General features: G+C 43.7%; 2 protein-coding genes across 3 annotated transcripts in view; one reads left to right on the top strand and one right to left on the bottom strand.

Annotated features, from left to right (window-relative positions):
- Positions 1–591: 591 nt before the first annotated feature.
- Positions 592–16089, bottom strand: ZC4H2 (zinc finger C4H2-type containing). Of its 2 annotated transcripts, XM_014255321.2 has the most exons (6): positions 15954–16089; positions 14179–14230; positions 8419–8590; positions 7050–7222; positions 5988–6150; positions 592–4877 (listed from the first exon to the last, which is right to left on the bottom strand). In XM_014255321.2, the coding sequence occupies exons 2-6, from the start codon at positions 14190–14192 to the stop codon at positions 4764–4766; spliced, it is 636 nt and encodes a 211-aa protein (XP_014110796.1). In that variant the 5' UTR covers positions 14193–14230; positions 15954–16089; the 3' UTR covers positions 592–4763. The 2 variants fall into 2 exon arrangements, with proteins under 2 accessions (XP_014110796.1, XP_005526215.1); XM_005526158.3 differs by lacking the exons at positions 14179–14230; positions 15954–16089 and adding an exon at positions 11530–11703.
- Positions 15887–17333, top strand: part of ZC3H12B (zinc finger CCCH-type containing 12B) — a 30929-nt gene continuing 29482 nt past the window's right edge. The window contains exon 1 of the mRNA XM_005526157.3: positions 15887–16011. The gene's annotated coding sequence lies outside the window, so the exon portion shown is untranslated. The remainder of the gene's footprint in view (positions 16012–17333) is intronic.

Raw genomic sequence — 17333 nt, 5'->3', positions numbered from 1 at the left:
ATCATTATGAAATGTCATTTCATATAATTTTCATTATGAAATGAAATGACATTTCATAACCTACATGCAGTAGGTTACCTCCTTTGCTTGCAGTATATAGCATATGTGGGCTTTCCTGACAGACTTGGATTAGGGAGTGCTCCCATAAACTCTCAAACATCTCCAGTAAACTCCATAAACTTTTAGGGAGTGCTCCCATAAACTCTCATCTCCAGGTCTGAGAGAAGCAACTTCTAGCAAGCACTGGTAGATTTAATCTCCTAGTAGCAAAGCAGGGCTCCTGAGAAAACAGCTGTCCTGTACTTTAAGTTGGAGAAGGAATTGTGTTTCTTGCTGCTTTCAAATATAACTTTAGAAGGTAAAACTGAGAAGTCTGGCTGTGTTAAAACCTATTGTGCTATCTTCTTTTCCTTTCTGTTTTCTAAAGCTCATTAATCTTTCTTTCCCCATATTTATTTCCATAAGGTTTCTATAAAGGTATAATAGAATTGTGGCTAAGTGTATCCTGTATAATCGGAGAGCTGAGTTTTACCACCTGGGCTTCTTAGTTTGCATAAACAAATAACAGATGTGAAAATACTCTGCAGGAGGAAAGCATGACATGAAACAAACATTTATTAAAAAGGACTGTACAGACAAATTAAACAGATCTCACACTGTTACTACTCCTATGAGGCACAGGAGTAAAATACTTAAAACACAGAAGCCAGTGAAAACACCAGATATTGCTAGAATACCTAAATACTAAAATGAAAACGTTTGCTGGAGGAATCAGAAAACTGTAAAATAAATGAATAAAGCACTTTTTATTTATTTAAAGTACTAGTGAAGTCTTAATTTCTTAAATAGTATGCTTATTAAAATGACACATCAATGTCCATTCTTTCAAATTTAGATTGTGTAAATTGAAGCCACTGTCAGGTTCAGTCAGGGTCCTGTTTGTAAAGCTAAGGTTGAATTCAGGAAGTGCAAGTATTTAAATTTGCCTTACATTTTCTCTATAGGTAATGATATCCTTGGCACTAAAATTTGGACAACTGATCCACCCTAGCTTGGGTATGAAAATTTCTATAGCAAAGCATTTAGATACAGTACAGTGTTTGCATCCTTTTACTTACAAGTTTAGGGTTGATGGCAGAGCAAAAGGCTTGGAATTTTATTTGGGGTTTTTTTCTGTTTGGTTTCAGAACAACAGGACTATCTTTTGGGGCAACTGATGAACCAGGAAAAGACCCTGGAAACCATCTATACCAAGAGAATTCAGTTACCTTGGATACCCTTTTAAAAAAATGAGAAAGACAGGGTTAAAACAGATTTCAGTAATATGAAAGTCCCCTAAGCTTTGAGGAGGGTCTCATTGTGGCTATTAAGAGAATTTGACCCAGTTAAGAATAAAATTAAGTGACAAAGTATCCATGAAGACTTTAGATACAAAGGAAGAAGTCATTGTTGCTCCATGAAGCAAAACTGCAGTAGACTTTTGTTAAGAACTGTACTTCAGACAGCTTCCTCTTCTGTCTGAACACTAAGAAATCAATATTTCATAATTATTCCTCCAGTCTCTTGAGAGTTGCCTGGGAGAAAAGAGCCTGGGGCTGTCACGAGAACAGTTCTTCAGTTAAACTTCTGTGATTATTCCATGAAAGAAAAGAATACTCTTTCCCTATAAAAGACACTGCTTCCTTCCCTGCCCCCACCCCCATGGTCCCCTAGTACATAATACATATTTTATCTCCTTGAAATGGCTAGAATCATAGAAAATCTCAAGTATGAAGGGACCCATAAAGATTATCAAGTCCAACTCCCTGCTCCTCACAGGACTACCTAGCATTAAACAGTGTGGCTAAGAGCATCATCTGGGTGCTCCTCAAACCCTGACAGACTTGGTGCTTTGGCCACTTCCCTGGGTCACTGGACCAGTGACCAACAACTCTCTCTGAGAAGAACCTTTTCCTGGTGTCCCACCTGAACTTCTCTCAATGCAGCTTCATTCTATTTCCTCATATCCTGTTGCTGGTCACAGAAGGTGATCAGCACCTCCTCCTCTGCTTCCCCTTCGAGCAAATTGCAGGCTGTGATGAGGACACCCCTCAGCCCTCTTTTCTCCAAAGTGAACAAGCCAAATGTCCTCAGCTGCTCCTCAGAGGTCCTGTCCTGAAGACCTTTTGCAATCTTGGTCACACACCTCCTCTAGAACACTGTAATAGTCTGGTGTCCTTCTTGCATTGAGGCATCCCAAACTGCCCCCAGGGCTCAAGGCCTCACCTTGTGCAGTGCAGTGCAGAGTGAGACAATCAGCTGGCAATGCTGTGCTCGATGTACCCCAGGTTGTGGCTGGCCCTTTTGGCAGCTGGGGCACCCTGCTGACTTATCTCCAGTTACACTCACTCTCAGCAATGCACGCTATTCATATGGCAGAACTTTGTAAAGAAAGTGGAAATTCGTAAATACTAGTACAATTGATGCAAACAAAGTATGTCATATTAACTTTTTTTTTTTTTAAAAAAAAAAAACCCTAACCTTGTAAAACACAAAAGCACATGAGACTAGTTTAAAAAAGTAAAAATACAAAACTGTTGTACCTAAATTAGTAAATGGTGCATCCTTAAGTATTCTTCAGTTCAGGGATCTCCCAAGAAAGAAAGAAAGAACCTGGCAAAGTAACAGTCAAGTGAGAACAACTGTGACTAACCCCACCTATTTCAGAACTGTAAGTCGAAGTCTCTACAAATCAATCCTTCTATTCACACTACTTCATTGCAGACCATTCGCCCACTCCATTGTCACTACTTCTTAAATTTATGTACAGCTACCATCAAAGTATGCTGCTCTCATGTATGCACTTCAGGCAAGTCCACATACTGTCTTTTAACTGTGCATTTTCCCTTCAACTCCAGAGGAATTGCTCTGAACAGGGCACACAGCATGTGACTGCTCTGACATTTAGAATGGCAGAATCCAGTATTTGTGCTACAAAACACGTATAACACACTATTGCCATTTGGAGCATGGAGTCAGACTATCTTCCATTATTGCTATCTCAGAGACCAAATCCCTGTAATTCAGCTAGCACTATCTGCTCTTCACATAATTTCAGGGGCAAGTGGTCCACATTCTGTCTGCTGTTGACCAATGATTTGACAATGTAACATTAAAATGGAGGAATATCTCCTGAACCTGGCTTAAGTTTTAGGGTTATATTCAGTAAATCACTTGTGTACTTTGTGGCAGACTTAGAAATTAACGGTGACATATGTGATTTGGCCAGCAAAATTGCATCATGAGGATTTATAACAGTTGCCAGCATTTGGCAAAGTTCTTGGAGCAGAGACTTGGGACTTCCCTGTTCTTCCTATCTAAAAAGCCAAATTCTCAGTATAACCACTCTAAAATAATAATAGAGAGAAACCTGGGCTAAAGAGATAAGAATGTGAACAAGCAGTTCCTGCATCCCAGAGTTACTGAAAAGAATACTTAACACTTGAGATCAATTTAGGCAACAAAGGTGGTCACAAAACTGGGATTAGAGGTGAGTAAATGTCAAGTGTCAGTTCTGTAAGTGGATCACTGCCATCCTCCCTGTTGCAAGAACTGTTCTTACATTACATGAAACAAAGGGAAGACATACAGGGAGTGATCTATTCCAGATGCTTTAGTCAGGGTTCTTTTGGCACACAAGGAATAAGAATACAAACTAGCCTGAAGTAAAGCTTATTTGAAAATGACCTATTAAAAGAGAAAAAAATTAGAACATTTTGGCTGAGGGAGGACAATGACACCAAAACTCATTGGTTCTGGTGAAATACATAATTTTCAGCTGACACTGTTCCTCATGCATGTTCTTGAACTTTCCTATGCTCCGGTGGAGGAAATGTCTGCCAGATTTTGGCTGTAGAAACCAGAACAGAAGACATGCAAAATGGCTGATGTGCAGTCTATGCACAAAGAGATCTGAGATATATCATGCATATTTTCTAGAGAACCACAGTGTGCTGGTCAGCCGCAGAGTCTACAAGGAGCACTAATACAGTTCATTTCAGCCTTGTTCTTAAGCCAATCAGTCTTTTGACTACTGAAAATAATAAACCCGTAAAGATGTTAAAGCATGGCAAATTACATAATTTTTAGAAATTCATACACAGCCAGCACCATTCCATGTTTTAAGTCAAGTTTGAGGGAATGCTACAATCAACTTCAGTAAATCAAAACCCATGCATGTCCTTAATGCATTGATTTTCTGTATAACAAATCTGGTTTTCCCTGAACATTTCCTTTTTAAAAAGAGTTCCATTGGATACCCAAACCTACCCAGCCTTACGAGATTGGGAAACAAATTGTTCTTCAGTGAAACAGACAGTCTGCTATTTCAGCACTACAAATAGTCTCCTGTTATCAGGATAATCTTTTAGTAACATCTGCTTTTTAAGAAGAGAACATAAAAGCATTTGTGGTAATCACATTTGGTCAATAGAAGCAGCCTGACATTTAGGAGACTTGCACAAAGAATTCCAGTTTGTTTAGGAGTACAAAAGATGGAACAACTGAAATGTTAAACTGTAGCACCAGTAATATTTACTTTCCTAAAACCAAATCCTAAAGACTGGAAGGAACTTAGAACAGGAACATTGTGCTTACATCGCATTTAAATAGAAAACAATGAGACGGTCATACTTGAGTCTGCAATTCAGTAAAGTCTGGGCAAATTTGCCATTCTACTGGAAGAATACAGGGACAGGTCACACAGCTTATCAATCTTCTGCATTTCATTCATCCTGTTTCCTCTTGGGCTTTTTGGGATTCCGAGATCGGCTCTTTGCTTTGCAGAGGGGACATATGGGCGCATTCCGATGGATTTGTTGGTGACACGACAAACAAGCCTGAAATGCAATTGCAGCCTCTTGTTACAAACATCAAAGTGGCCTCGGTACAAGGGTTATTGAGTATCACACTCTAAGTTACAGTACAGACAAAAACAAGGCTCCTTGCCTCCAAATGCAAACTGGTGCTACATTCTACACAGTCTAGGTACGTGGATTTTAATGTCAGGCCAACTGAAAAACAGGAGCACCTCGTTGAATTATAACTACATTTCTGCAGACATGTGGTTCATACATGGATCAGTAACTTTAAATTCTATTTTGTGTTAAATGTTACAGTGATGTTTTAAAGGTGTTTACCTGCCTAATAGCTCACTGAGTCAGAGAAGTTACAGTGATGGCCAACTGCAATGTCACAGAATTGAAGGCAGGAGCAGGTGATTGGATGAATTCCACATATTTAACACGAGGTGCAGAACTCTGCCCTTTTGCTTCAGAGTAAGCCCTTTAATTTATATGTGACTGAAGCTTATTACTTGCAGAAAGGCTTCTCAATTGCCTAACTACAGATATTAAGTATATTACTTTGGAGTGTACCTACATCAGTTTGCTTTCTTAGTGACTCTTTGGAACCCGGGTGGGATAAATATCCCTATACAACTACTTAACTCTTCTCACTACATAAGGAGCTGAGTAAAACTGTCACTTAACTGCCTGTGGTTATATTACATTAAACCACATTAGTCTTGAAGATCCCAACTGCAGAAGCAATTACCTTTCCTGGTAATTTATACCATTGGTAATTTCCCTCATAAAATATGTGCATTGCTTTTAATATGACTCCATATGACATTAACTAAGAGCTACTACTTTTTCTTTTGCTAATATTTTTTTCTCTTTCTTACGTGCCTGGCTCCCATGTGAAACGCAAGAGTGGAAATTGCCTTCATCTCTGCTGAGGGCGACTCCTAAGTCCTAAAAGATTCTTACCCTTAACCCTTGATGACTGGTGCTACTATTACAAGTCTACTGCTTGCTCTTGTTTTGAACCACTGCAAGGAAAATCAGAATTGGGACATGTAATTTTCCTTTTCACAAATATTGATCACTTCCTAAACATAATGAATTCCAACAACAAAAGAGAAAACCCAGCACATTCCGTCTCCTGACCTTCATTGGAGGTGGCTGCTGTCTGAAAGTTGCTGTCTGTCTGGTATCTTGCTTCCTGGCCACTTGCAGCTGTTGGGCTGCTGCTGCAGCTGCAGCCAGAGACTCTGGGATGGGAGGTTCCTGTGGTTCTGTCTGCCATTCTGCTTTCTGCTTTTCAAAGTAGCTAGACAAAAGGATGACAAACAAAAAAAATGTAACCAATTTCTGCCAAATTGCCTACACTAGTTCATATTGACTAGTTCATAAATAGTAGACAACATGTATAGAAGAAAAATAGATAATAGCTTCAGATGCACCTCTGTCAAACAGTTTTTCTATTTTATTCTGATAAAATTAATAACTTTTGTACACAGCAGATTAATAAACATATTAATACATTCTTTGTAGTGCCAAGGTGTTTGGAATGTAAAGCAGCATTTCTATAGAAATACAAAGGAAATCTTGAAAACTGTGTGCCTTTGAAAACTATGTCAATTGTGCTGGGCAATAAGAGAAAATATATATTAAAACATCCCTTGCATTTAAAAGTGATCTGTTAAACAAAGGACACTGTTCTTTGAATTGTAGCTAATTCTGTCACTCTCCCCTGCCTAGGTTATACACAAAAATGAGACTGTGATTTATTATCCAAATCTATTCCAAATCTCAGGGAAACTTGCTGACAGTCACAGTTATTTGGCTAAAAGCCACTGCCATGTGCAGGCAGCAAAAAGTAAAACTCTGCAGCACAACCCAATTGAAGAATACTTGGTTTGTATCCCTCTCATGTATTACCTTCTGCTATTGCTTGCTAAAGAAGTAATTTTCAGGGAAAAAGAAAAAGATTGCACATGGTATGTAGAGTTTGCTGCTTGGAATAACCTAAATTTAACTGGGAACAAATTCAGACTGAATGTTAACAAATACATGTCCTCCACATCCCATTTTTGTTAACTTTTAGTTTTCATGCTTGCCTCTTGGGTTTGTTTTTTCTTCCACTTACCAACAAAATTAAAGTGAGAAAATGACCAGTAGAATTGAAAGAAAGCATAAAGACAGATGATGTTTGCTTTGGAGACTTACTCAAGGGACAGTTTCTCTTCCTCTTCACATAGGTCTGGCAGCCTCTGCAAACCCAGAGTCATTCTCAAGGCATCTACGTGCTCCTTTAGGGGCTTGTACTCCTCGTGGAGCCGGCGAGTAGATTCCAAGAGCTTGTTAAGATCATTCTCAGACTGCTTGATGGTGTTCTCCATCTGAAACAGGAGGTTGGACATGTCTTTAAAGAACTGTTCCTCTCTGACTGAGCAACAGGTTGCATCAGAAAGAAGAGATTTTTCTCACTCAAGTTGGAAGAGATTTCAGACAATGCAATAGTAAAGGAAAGAATTAAAGTATTGGGAGGAAGAAAAAATGGGCAAATAAAAAGCAACAGAAAGTGACATATGAGACACATTTCCCTTTTAAAAAGGTGCACTCAACCTACAGGACCTTCTGAACAAGAGCTGAGAGGCTACAAATAAAGTCAGCAAGTGAGGAGCTACGGAAAACTCTCAAGTGACATTAAAAAAGAGCTTAAAGTAGCATAAACTAATTTTCTATGTCTCTAAGATACCTGAACACTGACTAGCAGAAGTTAACAAACAAGCTAAGGAAAGGTTTCTGCTTCTCTTACTGCAGCAAGTAGGAAAAGCAGCAGAGAAAAAGACAATCTGATTGGAAAAAGAGAGGAGGATGAAACAGGCTGAGGTTATGCAGCTAGACAGAAGAGCAGACATTTGAAATCATAAATAAATGCAGTCTGCACATTCAGTACATAGCTTGTACTGTTTTACTTGTTGGAGTTTTTCTTCGAGTGCAACACAGAGATACCTTCAGAGCTAAAATATACTCCCTGTTTAGCCCCTCTAATTGGCTAATCTTCCCTGTTTATAAATTGTTTTTTTTTCTCTTGTGTATATTAATTCCCTTCAGGCTGATGCTCCTTGGTGTTTGGTGATTCCACTCCGTGATGAAGGTCAGCTCTTACTATGAACTTACCATCACTATTTATTTTCTCAAAACCTCTTAGTTCCACCTAGCTGCCAAAGTTTCTGTTTCTGGGTGCTAAATGACAAAAGTCTAACAGGAAGAACTGTTGTCTATGGGACAGCTGGAGTGGTATCACTGTGCCTACTGGTAAAGTCATAGCCACAACAGGCTTGGTTATCTATCCTCTCAGTGCAACAGCTTATTATGACAACATATCCTGCCCAACAAAGGGAAAAAACAATTATCCTGAGGTAAATTTACTTTGCACTCTCTGCAGGATCCTAGGATGGTGTTGTAAAGTCCACATTATGGACTTTAGTGACATTAGTGACGGTTCACTCATGCACAATTCCACAAGCTGTGGAATGATTCATACCCAGCTGTGTGTTGGTCAGACTGGCTGAGCTGGGCTGTCACATACCACATTAATGTCAGCGTGGATCAGCCGCAGCTCCTCCACGTGGGCCATCTTCTCCTGCAGCAGCAGGTCCATTTCCTGTTTATATTCTTTCAGGTGCCTCTCCTCAGACTCCAGGGCTTCAAATTCTGCTTTCAGTCGTGCCTTTATTTTTTCCATCTGCAAGGTCTTATTCCTGAATCCCAGTGATAATTAGAAAGATTGAGAGACAACAGTAAGTCACTGAAACAGACTTCTGTGAGGTGTCAGTTTATATGGGATTAGATAGATGAAAAAAGGCAATAGCAGCAATAGACAAGAATGAGACTATATGTGTCTGAGAGAAGGTGAGGTACAAGAAGAATACTGAATTCTAATGTCAGTTCTTTTGCTGAGCTTTTCAGTGGTAAGAGAATTCTTGTACTGAATAATGACATCAATAAAATATTATCAGTTTTTAACAGAGCATGGCAGAAAGCACTTGGACAATTGATTATGGTTGCATATTCCAAGTGCTATAGCTAATAACATGACCTGGGTTCCTCCCTCTCTCACTTCAGGAGTTTATAAAGCTGCAAAAGATAAAAACAGTATCATAAATAACTTCTACAATGTGTATTCAGAAGCAGGTGGTCTGGTCAGGGATAATATGAATGAATGAGATTTAAAACAGAACAATCAAAAAATTCCCATTTCCTCTCTTGTATTTATGACGTGTGTCTGCATCTCATAAGTAAATTCACTCTCATTCTTTTATCTCCTCCCTGTCATAACATTGAGTCTTTAAGTATTTACTTAATTTTATGACTGGGTTATTTCTGTGGAAGTATTTAATGCATATAAATAAGCATGTGTGTGTATGTTTGGCTTGTGGGCATACAATGGATTTACTGAAAGCAGTATTCCCTTGCCTACGAATTATATGTATTTATCTATATACAAAGATATGGATATAGATATCAGATTCCAGATTCAAAATCAGATTCCCACATCCCTTCAAAACCCAGCTAAGCTGTCTTTAATACATGATAGAGATCAGCTACAAAAATGGGCAAGTTCTTTGATTTTGTTCAACAAGACTTCTTTCCTCTCTGTCTGTAGAGTGCATGTAATTAAAATAAATTTTAAGAGTGCAGATTAAAATAAAGTCTGCTAAATCTATCAAAGGTGAATCTGTAAACATAGGGAAATCTCATGTTTATTTTGAAGGAAATTCTTCATAGAATGCGAGCTTCTTTAAAAAGATTTGGGAATGAATAAATAGGTTTATTGATCAGATTTTGTTTAAGGTGACTCAAAATGGACATCAATGTTGTAAGTAGGACTGGCTTTTTGACACCGTTTTTTTAATTCAAAATACATTCAAGCAACTTTTTTGATATGTCATTGTACACTAAATCTAAACATCGTCTTTGCTGTACCTTATGCCACAAAATAACAGAAAAAATTCATCAAGTGCAGTTTATCAATCACCTTTGAATATGTGATCAGAAAACAGAATGCATTTTAAATTTCCAAGTACAGGATACCACTCTCACTGAAAAAATAATTTAAATAATTTAAATTAAGTGTTACAGTAATTGGACCACACACTGTAGTAGGCTACACTTAGATCTGTTTTCTAAAACAGAGCCTGTGTACTTGTTGAGTAGAAAATCATTGTTCTTACACTGTTACATCTCTTTCTACAAATAATTTGGGGATATTAGACAGACAAATCTTTTTGCTTGATCTTTGTTCACCTTTGTGATATTGTCTGAAGAAGGCTGAGGCCCATACTCTGCTAATTGTGCATAATCCACTTGCTCCATGGATAAAGTGTGCTTCTTAGACATGCTGTAACCAGCCAGAAGTCCCTGTGATCACCTGGGAACTGTGGCTCCTCGCCAGCCCTCTCTTCTCTTTCTCTCTGACAGCCCCTCTTTGGCTGGCATGTCCCAAAACACTTTTCATTGCTCTGGCCTTTCCCAATCAGCATGCCTTCCACCTCCCAGCATCAAAATCACTGTCCTCTCTAACGTGTTTTTGCTTTCAGCTGCACTTCCAGCTAAACAGACAGCTCAGGCTTAATCCTGATAATCGGTGCCCTAAGCCAAGAGTGGAAATGCCCTACCTAAAGTTATGAAAAACGCTCCCGATGGGGGCACGTGCTCTACCCTGCCTGGCTCTTTATGAGCCCCCTCTTCCGAGGCATCCTGCAACTCACCCCATAAAGGACGCTATATACAAATTCCTGGTGGTTTGCACTGCATGAAGCGCAGCCCGAGGCAGCTCCGGCCTTGTGGCAGGAGAGGACAGCAGAAAAAGCCCCGTTCCGGTGTGTCCCCATCCCCAGGCATCCCGGTCCGTGCCAGAAGCAGCAGGCAGGGAGATGTCCGCGAGGTTGCCCCGGTCGCTCCCTGGCCGAAGGGGAGGGCAGGGCTGAGAAGCCGCTAAGGCTCAGCCGTTCCCTTCTCGTGAGCATCCACCGCTCCCCGGAGGGCCCTAACGCCGCGGGGATGGATGGATGGATGGATGGATGGATGGATGGATGGATGGATGGATGGATGGCCGTCCTGCACCCCCATGGGGCTCTGCCGGTGCCTGCAGCGCTGCCCAGCCCTGTCCTGCCCGAGGGCACCTCCGGCCCCAGATTTCAGTGTCAGACTCCTTTCCTTGCCATCCCCCCTTCCTTCTCAGCCCGACGAGGCTCCTGCCTGGGAGTGAGTGGGGCAAAATAATACATTCATTGCCTCATGAATATGAAACACTAATTCAGAGGACTTCAAAACAAACCAAACAAACAAACAAATAAAACCCTACGACACCCGCGGCCCGACACCACTCCCCCCAGCTACGCTGGGGCTGCTCAGTCCTTCCCACCCGCGCACTCCGCCTTCCCGTGCTATCACTCAGGGCTGGTGCTCTGGAAATGCGCGACCATTACCGCCCTCCACTACGCATTCCAGCGGCGATTCCCAGCAGCAGATGCTCCCTCCCTGCTTAGAAAAATGTGTTTTGAGCTCTCATCGTAAACCCAGCGGTAGTTTTCTTTCCCTCAGTAGCACAATAGCTACTTTCAGATCGATGCAACTCCTCCGCTCCCCCGAGGAAAAAGCTGCTGCATGTAAGCGACGGGGCACAAAGCAAACATACCTGATCTCCTTGATGCTCTCGAGTTTGCACATTATTTCTTGCTCATCTGCCATGATTTTTACTCCCGATTTACACCTCCCGTGAAACGCGCAAAATGCCGGGGGGGTAAAAAAAAAAAACCGAAACCAAACCAAAACAAAAAAACCATACAATAGACACAATGTAGTCACCCCCTCCTCGCATATGGGCTCTGAGCCTGTGCGGCAGACTCTAGCGGGAGCTGTGGGACTTCGAGTCCAGGTTCCTATTGCTGCCCAGGCAGAGAGGCTGCAAAACGACTACAACACCCACAAGGCAGAGCAAAGCTCGCCTGCCCTTCTTCCTGCAACTACATTTTAAATCAATTTGTCACACCTCATTATGCCAAAGGTTGTGAGGAGTGCAAAAAGAGCAGAAGGCTTCCTTCTGAGATCTGTGCAATGTTTAGCATTCTGTTAAAATATGCGCTAAAAGACTGTTGATGTGCTCATGATTTTGATTAAAAGCTTAGACAGAAAGGCTCGCTGTAGTCATTACTACTACAATGCTGTTTTCTCATGCATGCTCTGAGTTTTCTACTGAATGTTCTAATTGCTCACCAAATCACATGTTTGCAATTTCTGGAACAGATAATGAATAAGCGGCAGTTGTGAACAGAAGATGTTTTGTGAATAGAAGATGTTTTAGTTATTGTCTCCATTATTTAAGGACTTCTCCCTATACTGTTGTGTTCTTCAAATAAAGAAAAAGGTGAAGGTAAACAGTGATAGCACCAGCACCCTTTTCATCACGCTACAGCTTTTGTAAATAAATTAGAACATAAAAGGTCTTATCCTCACATAATTTGAGTCAATTGCAAACTCTCGCTGCCTTAAAAATTGAAGACTGTAGGATTGAGCCCTAAATGAGCTGTGTGCTCAAAGGAGGCAGGCTTCTTCAATGTATGACTTAAATAGATGAACTAATTGGTTTGAGGGGGTAGAAGACAAGTTAGCTACAGTCAGCCAGTGAATCTTGTTGCTAAGACAGTGAGGGAGTGAGAGCAGGGTGAGGACAAGAGGGAGAGAAGGAAAATGCCCTCAAACAGGAGTGATGCGAATCCCAGCCTACTTTTGCACTGTTTATCCTATTTTTGATTCCTGATTTTACAGGCTAAGCTAAAAGGTCGAGGGCAGAAGATGGGAATGTAAGTTCAACTTGTTCCTTTACTCTGCTTTGAATGACACTAAGAGAACCACTTCACAAACTGTTATAAACTAGTTGGAAGTAAACTTAGGAAGCAAACCCACCCACAAGCCTTAGCAGTTATTTTTCTCTCCATGTTTTATAAAAGGAGAGAAAATATTACATCTCCACATTTCAAAGCACTTCAAAATGGTCAAACAGTTTGCAGTCCCAGCACATACAAATTGGTAGCGTTCAACTTGTGCTTATTGGCTTTGGTCAAGTGTTTTAATGTCTGTGTTTCAATTTTTCTCCTAGAAAAAGTGGGTCTGACAGTTCTTTATATGATCTGAAATTGCCACACTGATATGTATTATTTATTCTGGTGCTAACTTTGATATGTGGGATCCAAATAATGATTGGTTTTTCCCAGCATGCAGACTGGATTTTTCCAAGAAAGTGAAGGGACTTAGGACTAAACTGAGACTGAAAAAATTTTGCAGCTGATCCTGAAAAATTCAACTTTGCTGTTGATGTTCAATCATTTTTAAACTGAAAGCTAACAGGCAGAGATTTCAAAATAAGTCATGGTATTATGCAGAATGAAACCAAGGCTAAAATACTCCCCTACTTCATTGAGCATAGGACTGAATTTTTGTGCAAAAATCCCCAGCTGCTTTCATTTAACAGTCTAACATCAGTCCACACACTTCAGCATTATGAAACAAATCTAGTTCAGAACAATTCCAACTGGAAGAATGTGGGTTTTTTTCTCCCTAGATAGTCATCCCTGCTACAGCAATTAATCAAACAAGCCCAGGTGTAGTGATGCAATGTAGGGCACTTATAACTGAACTATTAATTATTAATATTCTAACTGCATTTTTAAAAAACTGCAACATGTTTTATGAAATAAACAGCATTTAAAGAAATATTAGAGATAAAGAATAGTGGAGAAAAGCCCCCAGTAAAACACACAACAGAACTGAACTTGGGTTAATATACTGCTGGTTTAGGTACAAGTCACCATCATAAGTGGAACATGCAGTAATACTGTAAAACCTAAATATCAGAAAATGGATGAGTCAAAGTGGTGCTTCCCAAGCCATGAAATTTGTTTTGAGTTTCTTAAATGGAAATAGATTCTTTCTGTATCACACTGGGGTCTTAAGCTTTCAAAATATACTCTTTAAATTTGCCATATTTTTTCTTATGAGTGGGTCACTCCAATTGCACCAGCTATTTCATTTGCTAAGGGAAAGCTGGTATTGGTTTCAGAATGCTTTGGGAATCTGAAGATACAGCAGCGCAGAAACTGATAGGAAGCAACTACATGCTAGCCTTGAGATCTTCAAAGCATCTAGTCCTTAAATATCAGTGTTTTAAACAAAGCCTAAAGTATTTGCAAATTTTATTAATCCTGTGCCGGAGGATCCTACCTAGCTAAAGGTTTAAGTTCCTGCATATGTTAATCTTGGCCCATCCCGAAGGTATGCCTAAATATACCTGCATTTGGTCATGTCCTCTATTTCATCCTCCAACCCCGTGACCTGCAAAACTGGGAAAACACAATATTCTCATAAACAGCCTGGCACCCATCTGCCCTCTCCAAGCCTCCTCCTCCTGTTTCAGCAAGGGGGTCAGATGTCTGTAGGGAACAACGCCAGGGGAAACTGTCTCCCGTTTCCCGTTCTCTTCTGGAGCCCGACCATACATCTCACTCCCGCGATTTGGTACTCCCCAGCGGTGAGCCCATTCCCCGCTCCCCATCCCCATCCCCATTCCTGTTCCCTGTTCCACATCTCCGTTCCCGTTCCTGTCCCTGTTCTCCATTCCACATCCCTGTTCCCTGTTCCTGTTCCCATTCCCTGTTCCCATCCCCTGTTCCCATCCCCTGTTCCTGGTCCCCATTCCCATTCCCCGTTCCCATTCCCATTCCTGTCCCCTGTTCCTGGTCCCCATTCCCGTTCCCCGTTCCTGGTCCCCATTCCCATTCCCATTCCTGTTCCCCATTCCTGTTCCCCGTTCCCGTTCCCCATTCCCCGTTCCCATTCCCACTCCCGTTCCCGTTCCCCGTTCCCCGTTCCCATTCCCGTTCCTGGTCCCCATTCCCATTCCCGTTCCTGGTCCCCGTTCCCGTTCCCGTCCCCCATTCCCTGCCCCCCGTTCCCGTTCCCCATTCCTGTTCCCCGTTCCCGTTCCCATTCCTATTCCCGTTCCCCGTTCCCCATTCCTATTCCCATTCCTATTCCCGTTCCCTGTTCCCCGTTCCCGTTCCCTGTTACCCATTCCCATTCCTATTCCCATTCCCCGTTCCCGTTCCCCGTTCCCCATTCCCATTCCTATTCCTGTTCCCCGTTCCCCATTCCCGTTCCCCGTTCCAGTTCCCCCTTCCCATTCCTATTCCTGTTCCCCGTTCCTCGTTCCCCGTTCCCCTTTCCCGTTCACCGTTCCCGTCTCCCGTTCCGTTCCCAGTTCCCTGTTCCCCGTTCCCGTTCCCCATTCCCGTTCCCATTCCTATTCCCGTTCCACGTTCCTCGTTCCCCGTTCCCGTTTCCCGTTCCCATTCCCCGTTCCCCGTTCCCGTTCCCATTCCTATTCCTGTTCCCCGTTCCTCGTTCCCCGTTCCCGTCTCCCGTTCCGTTCCCAGTTCCCTGTTCCCCGTTCCCATTCCTATTCCCGTTCCCGTTCCCCGTTCCCGTTTCCCGTTCCCATTCCCCGTTCCCCGTTCCCGTTCCCATTCCTATTCCTGTTCCCCGTTCCTCGTTCCCCGTTCCCGTTTCCCGTTCCCGTTTCCCGTTCCCATTCCCCGTTCCCGTTCCCATTCCTATTCCTGTTCCCCGTTCCCCGTTCCCCGTTCCCGTTCTTCGTTCCCCGCCTGCAGCGCCCCCTGGCGTCAGGAGGGGGAGGGAAGGCCGGCGCGCGCCGCCGCGTGCAGGCTGCGCGTGCGCTGGCGTCGGGAGCGCGCGGGGCGCCGCGCGGAGCTGCGCGCCTGCGGCAGCGGGGGGGCGCGCGTTGCCGGGCGACGGCGGCGGGGCGGCGGCGCGGCCCCGGTGCGGCGCGGGCGGCGATGAGGCGGCGGCAGCGGCCCCCGCGCTCCCGTCGGCGCTGAACTCCGCGCCCGCACTTCCCCCACCCCTCCCCATCCCGTCCCGTCCTGGCTCTGCTCCTCCACGCCCCCTCATCTCCCCTTGCTCCGGCCAGCCCTTCCCCCTCCATGCGGCGGGAGCGGCCGGAGTGGGGCCCGTGCCGCGGCCGCGCCGAGCCCCGCCGTCCCTCACCTCTTCGCCGCCAGATCCCGCAGGGAGCCGCGGAGAGTGTCCGTAGCGACAGCAGCGGGTGAGGCCCCGGCCGGGGGCGGGGGTGCCGAGGGCGGCTCGGAGCGGGGGAGCGGCGGAGCCCGGCGGAGCACTCCCCTCCCCCGGGGTCCGCGCGGGGGGGAGCGGGGCTGCGGGGCGCCCCCTGCCGCTCGTCGGCCGCGGTCCGGGCCCGGCGGCAGCCGCGGCGGGGCCTTGGGCCCCCGTCCGCCCGCGCTCCGCTACCGGGGACAGCGCGGGGCGCTCCCGCCGCTGCCGGGGAGTGCTGCCGCCGCTGCCCGGGGCTGCCCCTGCCGCCCTTCGCGTACCGGGAGCGGCGGCCACCTGGTGCGGCGCGTCCCTTCCCCTGCCCTTGGTTGCTGCCGGCTGCCCCGCAGTAGCCGCATGCTGTGCGAGGGGACGCGGGGCCTTCGCGGGGACCCATTGCAGCGTCCCCGCACAGCCTGCGGGAGCGTGCTCGGAGCCCGCGGGCTGTTGTGGCAGGGCAGGTGAAACGGCCTGGGCAGTGGGGTACGGAGCTCGGAAATTCTCCTGGCGTCATTTAGTAATTTAAAGCTCCTAGGAGAGATTGCGAAGGCTGCGTTAGCACGCTGTTTAAGAAGGTGTTCGGTGTCTGAACAAAAGAACAATGAAAGAAACTTGCCTCAACGAAGAAAGGTGATGAAATAAGGAAATTACTTTTGTAGAGGATACCTGATGATTGCAACTTGCATCCTTCCATTTTGCTTTATAATGGAACTGTGAATAAGGAACTGCTCACTCATGCAGTATGCTTGAGGTTTGAGATGCTTTTTTTAATCAGTTCACTTGAAAATGTTATTTTTCATAGCTGTTTGCTTTTCTAATTGTCATTGAATCACTCGGAAATTATATTTCACAGGAGGCATTTACTTCACTAGCTAGCAAAACAGTAAAATTGAAGCAAAAGCTATATTGCGTCTTCTGATAGATGTGAATCTAAATTATTTGGGTATACTGAGATACATCTGATATTGTTTTATGTTTTTTGTTTTGGTCTTAAAATATGTTGCAGTGATTAGCATGTGTTGCCATAAACGGGAAGTAAGAATAGGAGGCATATTAAAATGCTGGTCATTTGAGCACTTCCATTATGGATATCAGTAGTTCTGAGTGCTTGGGAATATGCAGCATTCCAGGTCCATCTGATTTCTTATGCTTGGTGTGTTTGTTTATTGAAATGGAAGAGCCTGTCAAGTAGTCTTTTTTTTGTATAGGAGGGATCCTTTGTTAATAAGATATATCTTTTGCTTGCCAGATGTTATAATTGAACTATTATGTGTAGGACTGGAAGGTATATTTCACAAATTTGGCTAGTGCCACTGA

The sequence above is a fragment of the Pseudopodoces humilis genome, chromosome 15, assembly GCF_049639895.1.
Source record: "Pseudopodoces humilis isolate 2021_Gansu_Grassland_sample_001 chromosome 15, ASM4963989v1, whole genome shotgun sequence".
Classification (NCBI taxonomy): domain Eukaryota; kingdom Metazoa; phylum Chordata; class Aves; order Passeriformes; family Paridae; genus Pseudopodoces; species Pseudopodoces humilis.
Note: the sequence above shows the minus strand (reverse complement) of the source record. Positions and strands in the feature narration are given on the sequence as shown.